The sequence below is a fragment of the Rana temporaria genome, chromosome 1 (genome assembly GCF_905171775.1).
Source record: "Rana temporaria chromosome 1, aRanTem1.1, whole genome shotgun sequence".
Classification (NCBI taxonomy): Eukaryota; Metazoa; Chordata; class Amphibia; order Anura; family Ranidae; genus Rana; species Rana temporaria.
In genome coordinates, this window is record NC_053489.1 from 239,829,389 (window position 1) to 239,850,391 (window position 21,003).

General features: G+C 44.5%; 1 protein-coding gene and 1 long non-coding RNA gene across 3 annotated transcripts in view; one reads left to right on the forward strand and one right to left on the reverse strand.

The window, feature by feature from the left end:
• Positions 1-285: 285 nt before the first annotated feature.
• Positions 286-7,646, reverse strand: LOC120939332. Its single transcript, XR_005749261.1, has 2 exons — positions 7,567-7,646; positions 286-841 (listed from the first exon to the last, which is right to left on the reverse strand). It is a non-coding gene; the product is annotated as an uncharacterized LOC120939332 (long non-coding RNA).
• A 6-nt stretch (positions 7,647-7,652) lies between these two features.
• The window catches only part of GAS2L1 (growth arrest specific 2 like 1), a 61,745-nt gene continuing 48,394 nt past the window's right edge, over positions 7,653-21,003 (forward strand). The window contains exons 1-2 of one of the 2 annotated variants that reach the window (XM_040351948.1): positions 7,653-7,761; positions 14,281-14,930. In XM_040351948.1, coding sequence (XP_040207882.1) covers positions 14,307-14,930 — 624 coding nt within the window. In that variant the 5' untranslated portion in view covers positions 7,653-7,761; positions 14,281-14,306. Of the gene's footprint in view, positions 8,064-14,280; positions 14,931-21,003 lie in introns of both variants that reach the window. The other variant, XM_040351947.1, reaches the window with a different exon arrangement.

Sequence of the window (21,003 nt, forward strand, 5' to 3'; positions counted from 1 at the left end):
GTCTGCAGAGCGGATCGGGTGAACAGGGACAGACGGTCCGTGTTCATCCGATCCCCTCATAGGGGAGAGCGGAGATCTGACACCGCCCTGTCATCTGCCAGCTCAGCGGGGATCAACGGAGCGGTCCCCGCTGAGCAAGCGGATATATAAGGAACGGATCCTCACAGGATCCGATAGTGTGAAAGGGCCCTAACTGGACCTAGGACTAGCCATCAAAGCCTTTTTTTTTTTTTTCATTTTTGGCCTCTGCATACCACTATCAATAATTTGATGCAAGTATTCGGATGAAAATCAAACAGGATTTATCTCAAAGCATGAATCTGCAGAATGCTTGCAATAAAATAGTGAGAACCCAGATCTATATAAGGGTAGTATTGACTACAAAAAAAGCTCACTGAACAGATTACATTAGAAGAGATTAGATTCCACAACAAAGGGTTAAGAACCCAGCCATTATTTCTTTTTTCCGCATTGGCCAAGACGTTAAAATATTTAAACTTGGGATTGAGGCCAAACAGTCTGGAGTCGTGAAACAAGGCAGCCTCGCCCTCCTCTGCCTGGCGTGAGATCATCCTTAAAGCCACAGGCTGATGTACAGTGCAAGGGAGTGCTACACAGCTGGAGGCTAGACCTTTTATAAAGCCCCTTTCTTTTCTGCTTACAAGCTACACAAAGCTAAATTCACAAGATGCAATCTTCATTATACCCATGTGACTTGCATTTTCAAATCTCATTGGACACAGCTGAAGATAACTGTCACTTTTTTGTTCGGAAATATCTTTATTCTTGACGAACGGAGCTTACAGTTGGGCTTGCAGTACATTTCATACTGTCCTAGTTGCTGCAGTAAAAAAAAGGAGCTCATTTATCATCTAAGCAGCAGAAGAATTCGATTCAGGCTGTGACGTTACTGGCTAGAAATGTTAACGATAATTGGATGCGTTGGGAAACGCTATTGTGTTTTCTTTGTCCCTTTAAACCTTCGTTCACATTGAATGCGGCTTTGAAATTTGTGCGACTTCACGCATAATTTTAAAGCCGCATGTCAGTGCAACTTCAGGTGGGACTTTGAAGACATCTGTACGGCTTCATGCCCAGATGTCTATGCAAGTCGCACCCGAAATTACCAAAAGTAGTGCTGGTACTACTTTTTGAAATTGATGCGGCACTGCAAAGTCGGAGTCGCACTGATTTGAACGGTGCTATTGCCAACAATAAGTCGCTCCAATGTAAACGAGGGCTAAAGTGTATTTCAACTTTTGCAGCCATATTGGGATAACACCTTCTTTACATTTAACCACTTCCATACCGCATCATTGTGAAATGACGGCGGCAGGAACCCCTCGCCGATCTGGGTGGACGTCATATGACGTCCTGTATTCCCGGCGATCTAGGGCGCGCGCGCGGCAGCGCTCGTGACCCGGCGCGGGTGCCCGGCGGCCGCGATTGCCGCCGGGTGCCCGCGATTGTCGGTAATCACGGCAGGAGTGTGGATAAACACACAGATCCACCTCCTGTCAGCGGTGAGGAGACCAATGTGTGTTCCCAGTACAAAGGAACACACATCGGTCTCCTCCCCTTGAGAGTCCCCTCCCCCCTACAGTAAGAACACACCTTAGGGAACATATTAACCCCTTCAACGCGCCCTAGTGGTTAACCCCTTCCCTGCCAGTCACATTTACACAGTAATCAATGCATATTTATAGCATTAATCGCTGTATAAATGTGAATGGTCCCAAAAATGTGTCAAAAGTGTCCGATGTGTTCGCCGCAATGTCACGGTCACAGTAAAAAAATCGCAAATCGCCGCCAATACTAGTAAAAAAATTAATAAAATAAAAATGCCATAAATCTATCACCTATTTTGTAGACGCTATAACTTTTGCGCAAATCAATCAATATAAGATTATTGCGATTTTTTTTACCAAGAATATGTAGAAGAATACGTATCGGCCTAAACTGAGGGGAAAAAAAGTATTTTTTTAAAAAAAATGTGATATTTATTAAATAAAAAAGTAAAAAATATTGTGTTTTTTAAAAAAATTGTCGCTCTTCTTTTGTTTATAGCGCAAAAAATAAAAACCGCACAGATGATCAAATACCACCAAATGAAAGCTCTATTTGTGGGGGGAAAAACATAAAGATTTAGTTTGGGTACAGTGTTGCATGACCACGCAATTGTCATTCAAAGTGCAACAGCGCTGAAAACTAAAAATTGGTCTGAACAGGAAGGGGGTGAAAATGCCCTGTATGGAAGGGGTTAATAAATGCTCCCATTCAAGTAGCATAAGTTGATAAAATATTTAAAAATTGCTGCTTACCTTTTTTGCCAGGGCAAGGTCATCTAGAGCCCAGGGCTCACATGCCAAACTGCCCCCCCAAGATGTATGAGCATCATATGTCAGCAAAAACATCTCCCCCAAAAATGTAACACGAATCTGCATGCTTACCCCCCAAGCATAAATTCCATATCCTCCCATGACAAATCCGCCCGCCTGCTGAAACCCACTATCTCAGCGCAAATCTTAGCCGCCCCCCCTCCCCAAACCCCCCCCCCCCCCAAAAAAAGAGAAAAATCACACCTCCTAGCACAAACCTTCTACCCCTCAAATTTCCCCTTCAAGTACATATCCTTCCCCCTTTTACTCCAAATCACCCCCCCCCAATTCCCCCTCCTAGCACAAATAATCCCCCCTCCAAACATTTTCCCTTTCTCGCACTAGCAAAAAATCTCCCCACCTTAAATAACCCCCCCCCGCCCCCACACCATATCTCCTCTTCTAGCACAGACCTCCCAAATCCCCGCACATATATATTTTCCCATTCCCAATGCAAATCCCCCTAAATTACCACTCCCTGCATTTCCACCTAAATTTTCCCTCCTAGGAAAATTCTTACCCCCTGACGCCCCCCACCACCCCCATATTCCCCCTGCCAACACATACCCCCTCCCCAATCCCCTCACATGATGCCACAGTGCCCAGGGCAGCCACCCCTCCTGACCACTCCTTGTGCCAGCGCTGCTCTCCTCATTGGATGGTCATGGATTGTCCCTCAGTGTCCTTGTGTCCAGTGCAAGGCACTGGGCTCTACATTGTACTTAATGACGTCGGAGGACCTGCGACCGCTGGAATGTAGGGCAGACGAGGGTGCAGGGGCCAGACTAGCAGTACAGAGGGAGCCTGCAGAAGCAATGGATCAGGTAAGTAAAAGTGCTTTTTCTGGTAGCATAGACCTAAACGAGCATTCGACCCTTGCAGTTTTGGGGCAGCCCCACAGAAAGGGAGGATTTTTGCTTTCCCTGGAGTACAAATTTAAGGAAGGGGTCTGGGGAGTTATGTTTACCATAATCAACCTTGTCCATGCTGAGCTGGCAGATACCATTATTACTTGTAATCTAGATATGATGTGCACTCTGTCTGTCCTAACATAGGGTTAAAGCTAAACTCCAGGGAAAGGAAAAATGCTCTCTCGCAGAGGTGCTGCGTCTGTTTAGGTCTAGAGTACTGGAAAAAACGTTTCGCTTATTCGATCCTCCGCTTTAGTAAGCTCCCTCTATGGTCTATGCTGTTAGGCTGCTTCCTGCAGCCTCCTCTTGGTGGGATGCGTGTCTCAGTGCATCACACAATTCCCTTTTTTTTCCTCAACTTTATTTGAAGTGTACAAAATGACACTATATTCATGCAACACTCAGAGCAGCACTCTAATCTATGCTTCATTGTAAATAAGCCACACAGAAAACTATTGTTTTCTGTGTGTCATAGCAGTGACTGGTGTTCCTGGTAGGCTTCCAGTCCACACATACACAGTCTCTTACCGCATAACAATGCGGTCAGGAAGAAAGCACTCATATGTCATATATAGGGTTGCCACCTCATCCCTTTAAAACAGAACACATGTGAATTCCACAGGTTCTGAGGCTAATTTAATTTAGATAAGGCTCCATTTGAGTTCAATTACCACCTTAATCAGCCACAGAACCTGTGTAATTCATATGTGTTCTGTTTTAAAGGGATGAGGTGGCAACCCTAGTCATATAGCGATGGCCCGATGTTTGCATATCATTCCAATTTGCCTTTTCCTCCTGGCAGCTGCATTTTGGCAGAAAAAAGGCGGGTCAAGCTTTTGAGCGTTATTTCACTATATTGGCCAGAAAAATAATTTATGCTGTCCATTAAAATTAATTAATACTTAACCACTTCAGCCCCGGACCATATTGCTGGTCAATGACGGGCCACTTTTTGCGATTCGGCACTGCGTCGCTTTAACTGACAATTGCGCGGTCGTGCGATGTGGCTCCCAAACAAAATTGGCGTCCTTTTTTCCCACAAATAGAGCTTTCTTTTGGTGGTATTTGATCACCCCTGCGGTTTTTCGTTTTTGCGCTATAAACAAAAATAGAGCGACAATTTTGAAAAAAAATTATATTTTTGACTTTTTGCTGTAATAAATATCCCCCAAAAATATATATAAAAAAAAAATGTTTTCCTCAGTTTAGGCCGATACGTATTCTTCTACATATTTTTCGTAAAAAGAAAAAAAATTGCAATAAGCGTTTTATTAATTGGTTTGCGTAAAAGTTATAGCGTTTACAAAATAGGGGATAGTTTTATGGCATTTTTATTAATTTTTTTTTTTACTAGTAATGACGGCGATCAGCGATTTTTATCGGTACTGCGACCTTATGGCGGACACTTCGGATACTTTTGACACATTTTTGGGACCATTGTCATTTTTATAGCGATCAGAGCTATAAAAATGCATTGATTACTATAAAAATGCCACTGGCAGGGAAGGGGTTAACACTAGGGGGCGAGGAAGGGGTTAAGTATGTTCCCTGGGTGTGTTCTAACTGAAGGGGGGGGGTGGACTCACTAGGGGAAATGACTGATCGCTGTTCATACATTGTATGAACAGAAAATCAGGCATTTCTCCCCCTGACAGGACCGGGAGCTGTGCGTTTACACACACAGCTCCCGGTTCTCACTCTGTAACAAACGATCGCGGGTGCCCGGCGGTGATCGCGCCCGACAGGCACGCGTGTCGGCGTCAGGGGCGAGCCCGCACCCCTATTGGCTGCTCGGCGAGATGTAGACGTAGATCTACGTGATCTCGCCCAGCAGAGCCGACCTGCCACCGTAAAAATGCGGTGGCTGGTCGGCAAGCGGTTAAAGTGGTTGTAAACCCTTTACAACCACTTTATGCTACAGTTAAGCCTCTACCCAACATATCTCCATCAGCAGCCCCAATCCTCCTCTTCTTGGGTCCTCTGCTGGCATTCCTGGCTCCTCCTCTTCTCTAAGTGCCCCCAAGCTGCTTGCTCTGGGGGAACTCGTGCATGCTCACTCCCAAGCAGGGATGGACTGGCCATTGGGACTACAGGGAGTTTCCCGGTGGGCCGATGGCTCAGTGGGCCGGCTTCAGTGACAGCAGCCTGGGAGTTTCTCACTTCTGCCTAATGTTGTCCCATAAGGGGGGGGGCACTAAACTGATTCTTTGCCCCGGGAGAAATAATTTCTAGCTTCCCCACTGGTACTGCCTATAAAAGTACCAGTACCAGCCGTTCTACTCTAATAAAGTAAAACGGCTAGTGGCTAGTGAAGGGGGAGAGGGGGCTTGGGTGGCTGGGAGGGGGGGGGGGGGTGCAGGAGTTGTCCGGCCTCTGTGGGAGAGACCTGTCAAAGTGGGCCAGTCTGGATGAAGTCCAGGGCCAAATTTTTGTCCCAGTCCAGCCCTGCTCCCAAGCCCCTCTCTGTGTGTCCATAAGACAAACAGAACAGAGCTTGGCCCCGCCCCCTGCTCCCTCCTTACTGGCTGTGAGCTGTGATTGACATTCAGGGTGGTATGGGGTTTATGATTGAAGAATGGTCAAACATTCCCAATGACACATTCCCAAACCTTGTGGACAGCCTTCCCAGAAGAGTTGAAGCTGTTATAGTCGCAAAGGGTGGGCCAACTCAATATTGAACCCTACAGACTAAGACTAGGGTGCCATTAAAGTTCACCTGCGTGTAAAGGCAGGCGTCCCAATACTTTTGGTAATATAATGTATGTGAACAGCCTTTATTGGAACAAAATCCTTTTTTTTTACATGACATGCCAATCTATGCTTTTCATATCACATCTGATCCGCATAGAATTTGCATAAGTGTGAACTGGGGGCTCAAGGCATGCATGCACACCGCATCACAGAGCACCCATTCACACTAGGCACTGTATGAGAACGCTGTGCCGTTCCTGTGCGCTTCACATGCAGTTCCGTGCAGTGCAATTTGAGGTGTCCTTAAAGGGGAGGTTCACCCTAAAACTACTTTCTAGTATTACAATGTCCCGACACATTACAATACAATTATGCCTATTTTGTTTTTTTGTATGCTGTACATACCTCGGTACAGCTAATTCACCCGCGGCTTCCGGGTTGCGAGTCCCGCGGGAGTGGGCGTTCCTAACTTGCTGGTGATTGACGTGATGACCAAAAACGAGCTCCCCCCGTCGCGTAAGCTGCGTCACGATTGCCGAAAGGAGCCGAACGGTGGTGCGCAGGCGCAGTGTAGCGCCGACTCGCCGTTCGGCTTCTTTCGGCAATCGTGACGCAGCTTATGCGACGGGGGGAGCTCGTTTTTGGTCATCACGTCAATCACCAGCAAGTTAGGAACGCCCACTCCCGCGGGATTCACAACCTGGAAGCCGCGGGTGAATTAGCTGTACCGAGGTATGTACAGCATGAAAAAAAAAATAGGCATAATTGTATTGTAATGTGTCGGGACATTGTAATACTAGAAAGTAGTTTTAGGGTGAACCTCCCCTTTAACTTGAACTGACCACGCAGCAGATCGCAAGGGCATTGTGATTGGAATGTGGTGTGGGAAGCTGTGGCTCCCCCGCACGACAGTATAGTGTGGCCCTTAGGCTGGATTCACACGGGTGCGATGCGAGAGCCCTGCGAATCCAGTGCGGGTTCCCGCATCGCACCTTAATTGCACAATGGTTCACACTGAGATCTGCGAACCACTAGGGGTGTCAACGTAACGTTAATGACACCCCCAGAACGATTCGCAGATCGCAGTGCAGGAATCGCATAGGTGTGAACACCCATGCGACCCGGTTCTAGTGCGGACCAAAAAAAGGGTCCTGCGCTATTTTGGTGCAAATGCGATTTCAGCCAGTTTGAATGGCTGAAATTGCATTTTCACAGACATCGCATTCGATCTACATAGCAATGCAATGCGAATCACATGTAATGTCTGTCATCGCACTGGCGTGAACCGAGATGCTCAAAGAAAGGAAAGAAGAAGGAATTGACCATACAGGACAAACACGGGTGGAAAAATGCGCGTTAGCTGCATGTGTGTGTAAAAGCGTGGTCTAGACATGCAGCTTGTGGTGTGAATGGGCCCTTTAGACACACCTCACAACATTTTGAGGTGGGATAGAGGGGCACCTACTAACAAACATATGTAGGCATGAGGGGCTCCAAATCAGGGACAGTCCCCCGAAATCAGGGACAGTTGGGAGCTATGCCTATAGATGCCGTGAGGAGGGGAGCTGCCTGTACTATGATGTCACCTCTGAGTAATGAATGGACACCCGGGCCGGGCCGGGCTGGCAGGAAGTTGTAATGAAGCTGAGTCTCCTCTCCCTCTCTCCTCTCTCTCTCCCAGAGGAGGGGCGGCCAGGCAGCTTAGTCATTGATGGGCTCCTCCGTCCCCGGCCAGGACAGGAAGACACAAGTAAGGCGCTGTGACAAGGATGGTGACTCAGGTGATTGGCAGAGGATTACATTGATTAACCTTGTACAGAGGGCGAGGCTCTCCTCTTCTCCTCCTCCTCGTAGAAGAATCTCTGCAGCCTGTGGGCACCTAGTATTATCGGGGGACATGCTGTGACCAGGGGGGAGGGGAGGAGGGGACAGTTGAAGTGACAGCAGAGGATTTGGCAGTCCGATGACGTCGTGGTATTAGAGCTCCGGAGACAGGATGACATGTGCACTGTGTGTAATGATGTGTATGGACATTCATGGAGTTAAGTGACTCTGAGAGGACAAGGAGAACTTTCTACTCCAGGTAAGGAGCACCTATGGCTGTCCTCCCTTCATTCCTTATTTATTTCTATATGTCACCCCCCCTCTAATTCCTATGCATGTCTATGGCAGCTCTTCCCAGCACTTCTCATGTATACAATAAATGAACACAACCTATATATGAGTAATACAAAGGAAGAGACTAGCTCTATAATACACATAAGTGACTAGCACACCATACATTCATTTTTTTTTAAACTTCCCCTTAAACATATTCCTCAATAGCCCCAAAGGAGATAAATCCACTGTGTGTACACCAAATGCCTTTGCACAATGTAGATATTACCTTGTAAAAGTAAGTAAGTTATCATCTTTGTGCTATATATACACCACATGTGTCAAACACAAGACCCGCGGGCTGAGTCGGGTCCGCCTGGTCATTTTGTGTGGTCCTCGCACCTCTCCCCTCTCCCCTCTCCATCTAGTCTTACAGGTACAACCAGCCCTTTGAGGGCAACCATAATGCTAATGCAGCCCACAATGAAATTGGGTTTGACACCCCTGACATAGACTGTGCAGAAAGCACAGAGAGCAGAGCTGAATGTCAACTGTCGCAACTGCTTGTGCTCTCAACAAAACTGTCAAGCCATCAATGGCTGGTGTCATAACTGATCAATGGCTGGTGTCATAACCGATCAGTGTCCAGCACCATGGTAACTGTTTATCAAAGAGAGGCTAACGCTACATCCACACCAGCGATTTAGGCCGGGGGCAAATTAAAGCGGCAAGGATCTGCGCAGGGCTGTGAGTGACAAGTCGCAGGCGGCCGCAGCTATTTGCGGCTCTCTTCACAGCCCGCGTTTACCTGCAATGATTGCTGCTCGATGCACCTTGTGACTTTGCAACCTGTCATTATAGTAAATGGGGCCATCGGCCGCACCTAGCCGCTCACAGCCGCATCAGGGATCAGAGATTCCGCACCAGTCTAAATCGCCGATGGGAAGGTTGCCTAAGATGGCAGATTCCTTGGTTGTAAAGTACGGGAGGGTTTTTTTTTTTAAAGATATGTTTATTGAGTTTCATAGAAAAAAAAACACAGTAAGTCAAAAAATTCAGACAAAAACAACACTGAGCTGTTTCCCAATGCTTTACAAAACATATCAGAATAGTAACTTAGATGATACACCAAATATCGTGAGTCAGATCAAACAGTAGGTCATAATACAAAGTATGGAGTTACATTCAGTGACTGTCTGGAGCAGGGGTAGGCAACCTCGGCCCTCCAGCTGTGGTGAAACTACAAGTCCCATGAGGCATTGCAAGACCCTGACAATCACAGGCATAAACTAGAGGCAGAGGCATGATGGTATTTGTAGTTTCACCACAGCTGGAGGGCCGAGGTTGCCTACCCCTGGTCTGGAGTAACAGAGGCAAGAGTAAGTGGGTTATGGAAAATATTGGGAAAACTCAGGGTCGTGGAGAAATGTTGACCTCTGACCAAAAGGCCTGAACGACTGGGCAGATCCAAGGGCAATGGAGGACGTTAGCCACTACTCCGCAACCTCTAAAGCAAAAAGCGTCTGGGCGCACGCACATTTTATGTAGACGCACGGGGGTAAAGTGACTGTGATGGAGCAGTTTAAGTTGGATAACCCTATCTGTAGAGTAGATGACAGAGAATTTATATGTCCCTTCAAGCTCTGAACATTCCGGGTCTGTAATGTGGAAGTCGAGTGATGACCATTTCTGTTGAGCCACCAAATATTTATCATTTGTGTCACTAGTAAGAGCAGAATAATATAATAATAATAATGATAATAATATAATGACGGTGCTGTCATATCTACGTAGTAGTTTTTTAAAGGGACTAACTTCTATAGGGCTGGAATTTGGGCTCAGATAGCATGGCGGAGTTGGTAATAAAAAAATAAATAAAAATTAGCTGGAAGTTCAAATTCTTTGCACAACTGATAGAAGGATTTGAGACCCAGTGGAGTATATATATGACACACAATATTATGTAATGTCTCTTGCTCAGGGCCGGTGCTACCACTAGGCAAACTAGGCAGTCGCCTAGGGCGCCCTGCTGCCTAGGGCGCCCAGACACTGGTTTTCCTACTCTCTTCTCTCTGCAGCAAGCAACTAAGTCTCAGCATCAGCAGGCAGCCACCGCTCCGTTTGCACATAGTGTCAGAGGTGCAGCAGTGGCGGAGGACTGTGTCTGTGTCCCGACTCCTGAATAAATGGAAGAAAGCAAACATTCATTGACAAGCGCTGGTAGGCTGCATTTGATGGGCGCTGGTGAGGCTGCATTGATGGGCACTGGTAAGGCTTCATTGATGGGCGCTGGTGAGGATTCATTGATTGCCGCTGGTGGGCTGCATTTGATGGGCGCTGGTGGACAGCATTTGATGGGCGCTGGTGGGCTGCATTTGATGGGCGCTGGTGGACAGCATATGATGGGCGCTGGTGGGCTGCATTTGATGGGCGCTTCATTTAAAAGGTGGGGTTTACATGGGCAGGGGGAAAGGGGGAAATTAGGTTTCGCCTAGGGTGGCAAAAATCCTTGCACCAGCCCTGTCTCTGCAATGGCAGTCTCAGTGGTTGTACAGGCATTGATAGAGGTAGGTAGCCAATTGTGCACAATCACGAGTTGGGAGGCCAGAATATAAGCATAGAAATTTGGAAAGGCCAAGTACGGGAGGGTTTAGTTCCGATTTGAAAGGGAATGCCTGAATAAAATGTTTTCTCACATTTTTTTCAGTTTTTTTTGCCTATAAGAACTGATCCCCCCTCTCCCCTTCCCTAGAGCTTTCAATTGGCTAACACAAAAATGCCTGAAGCTTGAATGCACACATAGGGGCTGATTTACCAAGCCTTTACTCCATGACTCATAGAGCTCAAATACACCTGCAAATTGTTCTGCTCTGGTAAAGGTATGTGCTTTGGGCATTGCTCAGCTCCTTTCACATCTGTGTGATCTGTTACTCTTCTACAATGCGCTTCCGTGCGACTTGGAAAAATGTGCCACATTGGTCCCATACACTTGAGTAAGAGCCCTTTAATATTGCATCAAAACATAGTGTGCCCACTGCTGAAACCCATTTCTCTAATGTAGGTATTTTTCTGTATGACACTTTATTTGCCATATACTGTGTGCTCTGATTGCCTTCCTTTACGTAACGCTCTTATTATAAAATAAACAATAACATTTATGTGAAAGAAAAACATACCATAATGCACCAAACACATAGAAAAAGCAAGAAAATGCAGACTCACTAGTATGAACCTAGCCTTAGCACATGCCATCTCTTCCCTCTCTCTGTTTCAATTCTATGATCTTTAGAAGCAAACATTTTACAGTGCCTAGAATAAATAAATAAACAAATATGGAACAGACAATTTCAAACACTGCCATGTAATTTATGTATATATTTGGCATGCAACAATGCGTGTAGTGAAACTAGACTGTATTTACCAATAAAAACATGAGAATACAGAGGGCAATATGCAGAGTGCAGCAGTCCATAGTAGCCAATCAGAACACAATGTTTAAGGATTTTTTTGGCAGCTATTGTAAATTTAGTCTGGTTTGGGTCACTGCATTCTGCATATCATTACTTCTTGTATTGCCTAATTAAATAAACTGCTAGTGTCTAGGGTTGTATCATCCCACAACACCAGCCAGTATGTGCTCTATGTAACCTGCTGAAGATTGTTTACTATATGATAAGACAGTTTACAATGTGATAAGACTTTTTCTGTCTCAGCTGTTTAGTATGTTTCCAAGATATTCTATTGAGTATATGTTGTACTGTTATTGAGTTTATTACCCGACCAGATTCAAAACTCCGGTTCAGTATTAGAAATACAAATAAATGCAGCTATGTATTCATTAAAACTCAATACGTTGTATTTTTTCTTGTTTATTTTTATTTTTTTTAATGCACAAAAGCGTAATTAAATTTCAAGCATAAAGGAGTAGTACATATCATGACATGGGGTATAGAATTGAAATGCATCTAGGGCTAGGCATTACTTGTAATATGAATGTGCAAGTACCCTATAACAACATAAATGGTAAATGTAGCTATTGGAAGGGGGCACAAGGTATCCCAATCCACACTGTGGGTCTGGCGATAGTTAAGTTGGAACACCACTATAGAAGCATTAGAGCTGTAGTGGGGGGAAGCCTCTGTTAGGGGATTGCCCCACGGTCCCATTTCCAGGCAGATTAATAGTGTTTTTATTTGGGATTTTGGCGCTTTTTTATGTGCAACTTTCACATTTGTATGCAGCTTTTTTGTGCTTTGGTGTTCTTTTATTAGCCAGTAGAGAAAACTATTATCTGTTGCATCATTTGTTGCTAGGTATTTCATCTTTTTTAGCTTTTATTTCTTCTTTTTTATTATTATTATTTTTTCATTAGGGTAAGGGGTTCAAGTTCAGTTTAGGTTAGGGTTAGGAGTTGGGGCTAGGATCATTTATTATTATTTATTATTATACAAATAATAATAAATGAATAAATAAATGTAAAATAAATACACAAACAGTAAAAATAAATAAATAATTAACCCTTAACCTTAAACCCTTACCCCTTAAAAAATAAAATAAAAAATAATAATAAGTAACTAAACACCCTAACCCTAACACAAAATAAATTATTATTATGATTATTATTAATAATGTATTGTTTTTGTTTGAGTTTGGGTGTTTATTGTTGTTATTTTATTATTATAATGTATTTAATATTTTTTAATGTTAATTATTATTTATTAATGTGTTATTACATATTCTTAATTTATTTTACTTATTTATGATGATTTTTAGTTATTTGTGTATTCATCTTACGTTTATTTATATATTATTTTTAATTTTTTTTACAAAAAAGCTCCATAACTTTTCTGAGCTTCAGGTGTTTGCTTTCAGGTGACATGGAGTGGAGATGTGAGCCATCTCCATAGAGAATACTTGATTTTCCCCCCTCCAGCGGAGCTTCAAGCTACAAAACGCTCAGGTGTAAATGCAGCCTTAGAGCAGTCTTGTGACTTCTATCAGTGTCTGGTTAAAGCTTGTAAGGCCTCGTACACACGGCCGAGAAACTCGACGGGCAAAACACATCGTTTTGCTCGTCGGGTTCCTTGTGAAGCCGCCGAGGATCTCGGCGAGCCAAATTTTTCCATTCCCGTCGGGGGAAAAAGAAGACATGCTTTCTTTTTGGCCCGACGAGATCCTTGTCGGTTTCCTCGTCGAAAAGTGTACACACGACCGGTTTCCTCGGCAAAAAAAAAACCCAGCAAGCTTCTTGCTGGTTTTTGCCGAGAAACTCGGCCGTGTGTATGAAGCCTAAAAGGAGTTTTCATTTTACTCTGACTGACTTATGAAGCAGCGGGACCCCTGACCCTCTGTCTGGACAGTGCTGATTAGCCCTGTGCTGATCACATGCACCCTCTCAAAGAAAAAAAAACTGAGCATGTGCAGCTTGCCCCCAAGGCTCTGTTCTATCAGCAGATAGATTGGGGGCAGTGGAAAAAGGGGAAGTTAAAGCGGTAGTTCACCCTCACCCACATGATTTTACCATCGAGAAAGGCATTGTAGCGCGAGCTACAGTATGCCTGTCCCGATTTTTTTTAACCCCGGACTCACCTTGTAATCGGACATCGTAGATTTCGGCTCCCGCGGGGAATGGGCGTGCCTATGGAGAGGGAGGATGATTGACGGCCGGCCCTGGCACGTCACTCTCCCCGAAGACAGCCGGAGTAGGTCTCGGCTCTTCACGGCGCCTGCGCACAGGCTATGCGCAGGCGCCGTGAAGAGCCAAGCCTATTTCGGCTATTTCCGGAGAAGCGTGACGCGCCAGAGCCGGCCGTCAATCATCCTCCGTCTCCATAGGCACGCCCATTCCCCGGTATCTTCGATGAACGATTACAAGGTGAGTACGGGGGTAAAAAAATCGGGACAGGCATACTGTAGCTCGCGCTACAATGCCTGATTTTATGGTAGAAAAAAAAAACAAAACATTTCCGTTCATAGGGTGAACCCCCGCTTTAAGAGACGACAGGATCAAACTGCCTTTTTACACAATGCAGAGGATTAACCCCATAGGTTCCACAGTGAGTATGACAAGCATGCTTTACTGCATACACACACTGATTTTACTGTTGTGGGTTTAGTAACACTTTAATGCTTGAATGTAAAACTATATGTTGTAATAAACAATATATCTACGGTGCTAATAAATGTTTGCAAATCCTCTGCAGGTGATAGAAGAGAATAATGAGAAGAGATGGCAGACCAAAGCCAAATTCAGTCATCTGCTTCAAAAAGCATACGACCTTTTCGCTCCAGCGAGGAGTACCTTGAAGCCATGAAAGAAGATCTCACTGATTGGCTCAATATGTTGTATGACCTGGACATGGATGTTGGCACTTTCATGGAGGCACTGGAGACCGGGTACACGCTTTGTCAGCATGCTAATAATCTCAATCGGCTGGCACAAGATTTTAAAAAACAGTATCCAGAAGCTACTGCTAGCATGAGATTGCCACAAAAGGATGTAACATTCCAGGTTAAAGGAGCCATCCCAAGTTCATTCATGGCCAGGGACAACGTATCTAACTTCATTAGCTGGTGCCGCAAGGAGCTTGGCATACCAGAGGTGCTAATGTTTGAAACCAATGATCTGGTACTGAGGAAAGGGGAAAAGAGTTTTGTGTTATGCTTGCTGGAGGTGGCCCGACGTGGGGCACGATTTGGTATGCCGGCACCAATGCTCATTCAGATGGAAGAAGAGATCGATGAAGAGATTAGTCGGGGCAAACCGAATCTAGAACAGCGAAAGTATCCACGGGCACCGATTCCTGTTCAACCACCCCGTACCATATATGATCTCAAGAACCTGGATGAGTTGGTATGCATCTTATGTAGTCCATATCAGCCTTTCTCAACCAGGGTTCCTCCAGAGGGTGTTAGAGATTCCATGAGCTGTGGTTGGTTGACCTCTCACCTGATGGTGTCCAGGTCCATCACCACTTGGCAGAGCCACCAGCTGACATCAATGATCTTTTTAGGTGTCTATAAGTATGCTGTTCAGATCATCACTGTAAGCGGAGCATTCTTCTCACTTACCACCAATGTAATGAACATTTATCCCACTAACCACAAATATAAAAGACATGTGTCCCACTGACTAACAATGTAAGGGATATTCTTCCCACTGACCCTGATTAAAGGGGTTGTAACTGTTCGTTTTTTATTTCCTAAATAGGTTCCTTTAAGCTAGTGCATTGTTGGTTCACTTACCTTTTCCTTCCATTTCCCTTCTAAATGTTTTTTTTCTATGTCTGAATTTCTCACTTCCTGTTTCTCCTCATTAAGCTTGCCCCCCATCATCCAAGCCATTCTGGCTGGGGGTTAGTCAACCAGAACAGGTTACTGAGGAGGAACAGGAAGTGAGAAATTCAGACAAAGAAAACAAAGTAAAAAACATTTAGAAGGGAAATGGAAGGAAAATGTAAGTGAACCAACAATGCACTAGCTTAAAGTAACCTATTTAGAAAATAAAAAAATAACATTTACAACCCCTTTAAGCTAGTGCATTGTTGGTTCACTTACCTTTTCCTTTAATTTCCCTTCTAAATGTTTTTTTTTCTTTGTTTTCTTTGTCTGAATTTCTCGCTTCCTGTTCCTCCTCAGTAAGCTGTTCTGGCTGACTACCCCCCATGGATGATGGTGGAAAGCTTACTGAGGAGAAACAGGAAGAGAAATTCAGGCAAAGGAAAAAAAACATTTATAGCCAGATTCAGAAAGACTGGTATAACTTTGAGGTGGCGTAGCGTATCGCATATACGCTACGCCGCCGTAAGTCATATAAGAGAGGCAAGTGCTGTATTCACAAAGCACTTAGTTACGGCGGCGTAGCGTAAATGGGCCGGCCTAAGCGCGCCTAATTCAAATGTGGAACAGGGGGGCGTGTTTTATGTTAACCACTTGCTTACTGGGCACATATACCCCCCTCCTGCCCAGGTGAAATTTCAGCTTTCGGCACTGCATCGCTTTAACTAACAATTGCGCGGTCGTGCGACGTGGCTCCCAAACAAAATTGACGTCCTTTTTTCCCCACAAGTAGAGCTTTCTTTTGGTGGTATTTGATCGCCTGTGCGGTTTTTATTTTTTGCGCTATAAACAAAAAAGTGAGACAATTTTGAAAAAAATACAATATTTTTTACTTCTTGCTATAATAAATATCCCAATTTAAAAAAAAAAAACATTTTTTTTTCTCAGTTTAGGCCGATACGTATTCTTCTACATATTTTTGGTAAAAAAAAAAAAATCGCAATAAGCGACTGGTTTGCGCAAAAGTTATAGCGCTTACAAAATAGGGGACAGAATTATTTTTTTTTTATTTTTTTTTTTTACTAGAAATGGCGGCGATCTGCGATTTTTAATGGGACTGCGACGTTATGGCGGACACATCGGACACATTTTTGGCGCCATTCACATTTATACTGCGATCAGTGCTATAAATATGCACTAATTACAGTATAAATGTGACTGGCATTGAAGGGGTTAACACTAGGGGGTGAGGAAGGGGTTAAATGTATCCCTGCTTAGGTTCTAACTGTAGGTGGAGGGGGGGTGACTGGGGGGGTGACCGATCTGTGTCTCTATGTACAAGAGACACAGATCCGTCTCCTCTCCAGAGACAGCACCGCTGTCTCTGTGTAAAACGGCAATGAGAGATGATCTCATATGTTTACATATGAGATCCTCTCTCATTGGCCGCACAGATCGCCTCGCGAACGGCCACTCTGATTGGCCGTTCGCGGCGATCTGTAATTGGCTGTGTCTGAGGGACACGGCCAACACAGATTTTCCCCGCAGCGCGCTCTGGAGCGCGCGCGGGGACCGCCCTAAGGGGCGGACGTCAATTGACGGCAGTTTGGAGATTGGGATCCGCACTGTAGCCGTCAATTGACGGCAGGCGGATCCCAAGTGGTTAATGACTGGTGACCCGACGTGGTTGACGTTTTTAACGAACGGCGCATGCGCCGTCTATGGACATATCCCAGTGTGCATTGCTCCAAAGTACGCCGCAAGGACGTATTGGTTTCGACGTGAACGTAAATTACGTCCAGCCCCATTCACGGACGACTTACGCAAACAACGTAAAATTTTCAAATTTCGATGCGGGAACGACGGCCATACTTAACATTGGCTAGGCCAGCTATTTGTTTGACTCATTTTACGCCGGAAATCGCCTTACGTAAACAGCGTATCTTTACTGCGACGGGCAAGCGTACGTTCGTGAATCGGCGTATCTTGCTGATTTACGCATTCTAGGCGTAAATCAGCGTAGACAGCTAAGATACGATGGCGCAGGCAGTCGTATCTTAGCTACATTTAAGTGTAACTCAAATTGAGAATACACTTAAATGTACGACGGCTTAGATTCCGAGTTACGACGGCGTATCTACTGATACGCCGGCGTAACTCTTTGTGAATCTAGCTATTAGAAGGGAAATGGAAGGAAAAGGTAAGTGAACCAACAATGTACTAGCTTAAAGGAACCTATTTAGAAAATAAAAAACAAACCTTTACAACCCCTTTAATTAATTTTAGCTGGGGTTCTCCAAGATCTGAAAATGATTACTCCTAGGGTTTCTCTGGGGTAAAATGGTTGAGAAAGGCAAGTCTATACTGTCCTGCCAGCTTTTTAAGAGTATTTAAAAAATGCATGTTATCATTATGTTCCATTTAAATGCTAAAACAATATATTATACTGAACTAATTCCGTTCTGTTTTGTAATAATAGCTGTTCATAATACATTCATGTGCAAACAAACACACACATCATGAAGCTCAATAAACACAAGTGCAAAGGAAAAGTAGAGTAGTTGACTAGAACAGCCAAAAGATGTTATGGGTTCTTATCTAAACAGCCCTAGAAAATAAAATGTCAACTGTGGTCGCATTCACCTTCTGTGAGTAGTTCAAATGGACTCTACTATGTATAGTTGAGGTTTAAATTTGGAGTTGGTTTCAGAAAAGTACAGACACCAGAACATGAATCCTGATGTACTAGTTATTCTGGTAAATGTACATTGTTGTGCTATTTTTTTCTTGGTGGATATCTGATACCTGGCCAAGAAGATATTAGTTTACTTTCACAGTTTATGATACAAAGAATTTTAAAGATGTTTCCCTTGAGGCCATGTCTCTGACTGTCACGTGTCACCTTTGTTTGGCTAAAGGAAAGCTACTATTGCACTTCCAGCATAAAGCCATGGTTTTATATTGCAGGCTCTATAATGGCCCAAAACCAACGGAAGCTGCATTGGAGTAGCAATTGATTCTAAAAGGGAACAAAAAGCTATTAAAAAAGACCTTCACCTAAAAATGACATTCATTATCACTCAATTCTCCCCCTTAGCTTCTTACACAATCACATTGGATTTCCCTTCAGTAAATCAACCCCCATGTTAAAGCGGAGTTCCACCCAAAAGTGGAACTTCCGCTTAATCCACCCCTTGCCCCCTTACATGCCACATTTGGCACATATTTTTTTTGGGGGGGAGTGGGAGCTTCAGGAGGAGTGGGACTTCCTGTCCCACTTCCTCCTCCTCCCGCCCACGAACGGCCTAGGCGATACGTCATATCGCCTACAGCGGCCCCTCCCTGTAGGCGATTGCCTGACCAATCACAGTGCGCATGCGCAGTGAGTGCCCGGCCGTGAAGCCGAAAGATGTCACGGCCGGGTGTCCACACTAACAATGAAGATGCCGCCGGAGAGGGGGGGGAGAGGAGCGGAGCTCTGCCCGGCGCGTTGCTGGACCGTGGAGGAGGTGAGTGCATGTTTATTAAAAGCCAGCAGCTACACTTTTTGTAGCTGCTGACTTTTAATAAACATTAAAAAAGCCTGGAACTCCCCTTTAAACATGGCCCTGTCCCAACTATTTTAAAACGTGTTGCTGCCATCAATTTCAAAGTCATCCTGTTTTTTTCATAAAATGCGTACATTTCGTTCTATTGGGCCAGATCCACATACATTTCGATCGGCGCAGCATATCATAGATACACTGCGCCGCCGTACCTTACCTGTCCTATATTCGAATCCTCCGCGAGTTTGCGCCGTAAGTTATGGCGGCGTAGTGTATTTCTGGCGGCGGAATTCAAATCGGCGGGTAGGGGGCGGGTTTTATTTAAATGAAGCGCGTCCCCGCGCCGAATGAACTGCGCATGCGTCGTCCAGAAATTTCCCGCAGTGCTTTGTGCGAAATGACGTTGCAACAACGTCATTTTTTTAACTTAGACGTGAGTTACGTCCATTCCTATTCACGGACGACTTACTTAAAAAAAATAATAATTAAAATTTCGACGCGGGAACGACGGCCATACTTAACATGGCAAGTCTATCTATACGCCGCAAAATACCAGCTTTAACTATACGCCGGAAAAAGCCGACTACAGACGAGGTTAGAAAATGCGACGGCCGCGCGTACGTTCGTGGATCGTCGTAAATCGCTAATTTGCATACCCGACGCGGAAAACAACGCAAACTCCACCCAGCAGGCGCCGAAGTATTGCACCTACGATCCGAAGGCGTACGTACGCCTGTCGGATCGAACCCAGAAGCCGTCGTATCTTGGTTTGAGGATTCAAACTAAAGATACGACGCTGGAAATTTAAAAGTACGCTGGCGTATCAGTAGATACGCCGGCGTACTTGCTCTGTGAATCTGACCCATTGTCTATAAAATATAGGTTTATGAGGTTTGCAAATCATTGCATTCAGTTTTTATGTAAATTAAAAACAGCATCCAAATTTTTTTGGGAATTGGGGTAAAACAAAGATTGTTCATATATAATAAAGCAGATATAAAAATGAGGGCAGGCTGCAGTGGGCACAGTGAGGGCAGGCTGCAATGGGCACGGTGAGGTGTGCAAATGGGCACAGTGAGGCTGCAAATGTGCATTGTTGACCCTATTTTCCACTAACAGTAGCTGCTGCATTTTCACCCTAGACTTATACTCGAGTCAATTAGATTTCCCATTTTTTTGTGGTAAAATTAAGTGCCTCGGCTTACAGTGCCTTGCGAAAGTATTCGGCCCCCTTGAACTTTGCGACCTTTTGTATTCTTCTACATTTTTGTAATAAAAAAATCGCAATAAGTGTATATTGATTGGTTTGCGCAAAAGTTATAGCGTCTACAAAATAGGTACCGTATATACTCGAGTATAAGCCGACCCGAATATACAGTGCCTTGCGAAAGTATTCTGCCCCCTTGAACTTTGCGACCTTTTGCCACATTTCAGGCTTCAAACATAAAGATATAAAACTGTAATTTTTTTTGAAGAATCAACAACAAGTGGGACACAATCATGAAGTGGAACAAAATTTATTGGATATTTCAAACTTTTTTAACAAATAAAAAACTGAAAAATTGGGCGTGAAAAATGATTCAGCCCCCTTAAGTTAATACTTTTGTAGCGCCACCTTTTGCTGCGATTACAGCTGTAAGTCGCTTGGGGTATGTCTCTATCAGTTTTGCACATCGAGAGACTAAAATTTTTGCCCATTCCTCCTTGCAAAACAGCTGGAGCTCAGCGAGGTTGGATGGAGAGTATTTGTGAACAGCAGTTTTCAGTTCTTTCCACAGATTCTCGATTGGATTCAGGTCTGGACTTTGACTTGGCCATTCTAACACCTGGATATGTTTATTTGTGAACCATTCCATTGTAGATTTTGCTTTATGTTTTGGATCATTGTCTTGTTGGAAGACAAATCTCCATCCCAGTCTCAGGTCTTTTGCAGACTCCATCAGGTTTTCTTCCAGAATGGTCCTGTATTTGGCTCCATCCATCTTCCCATCAATTTTAACCATCTTCCCTGTCCCTGCTGAAGAAAAGCAGGCCCAAACCATGATGCTGCCACCACCATGTTTCACAGTTGGGATGGTGTGTTCAGGGTGATGAGCTGTGTTG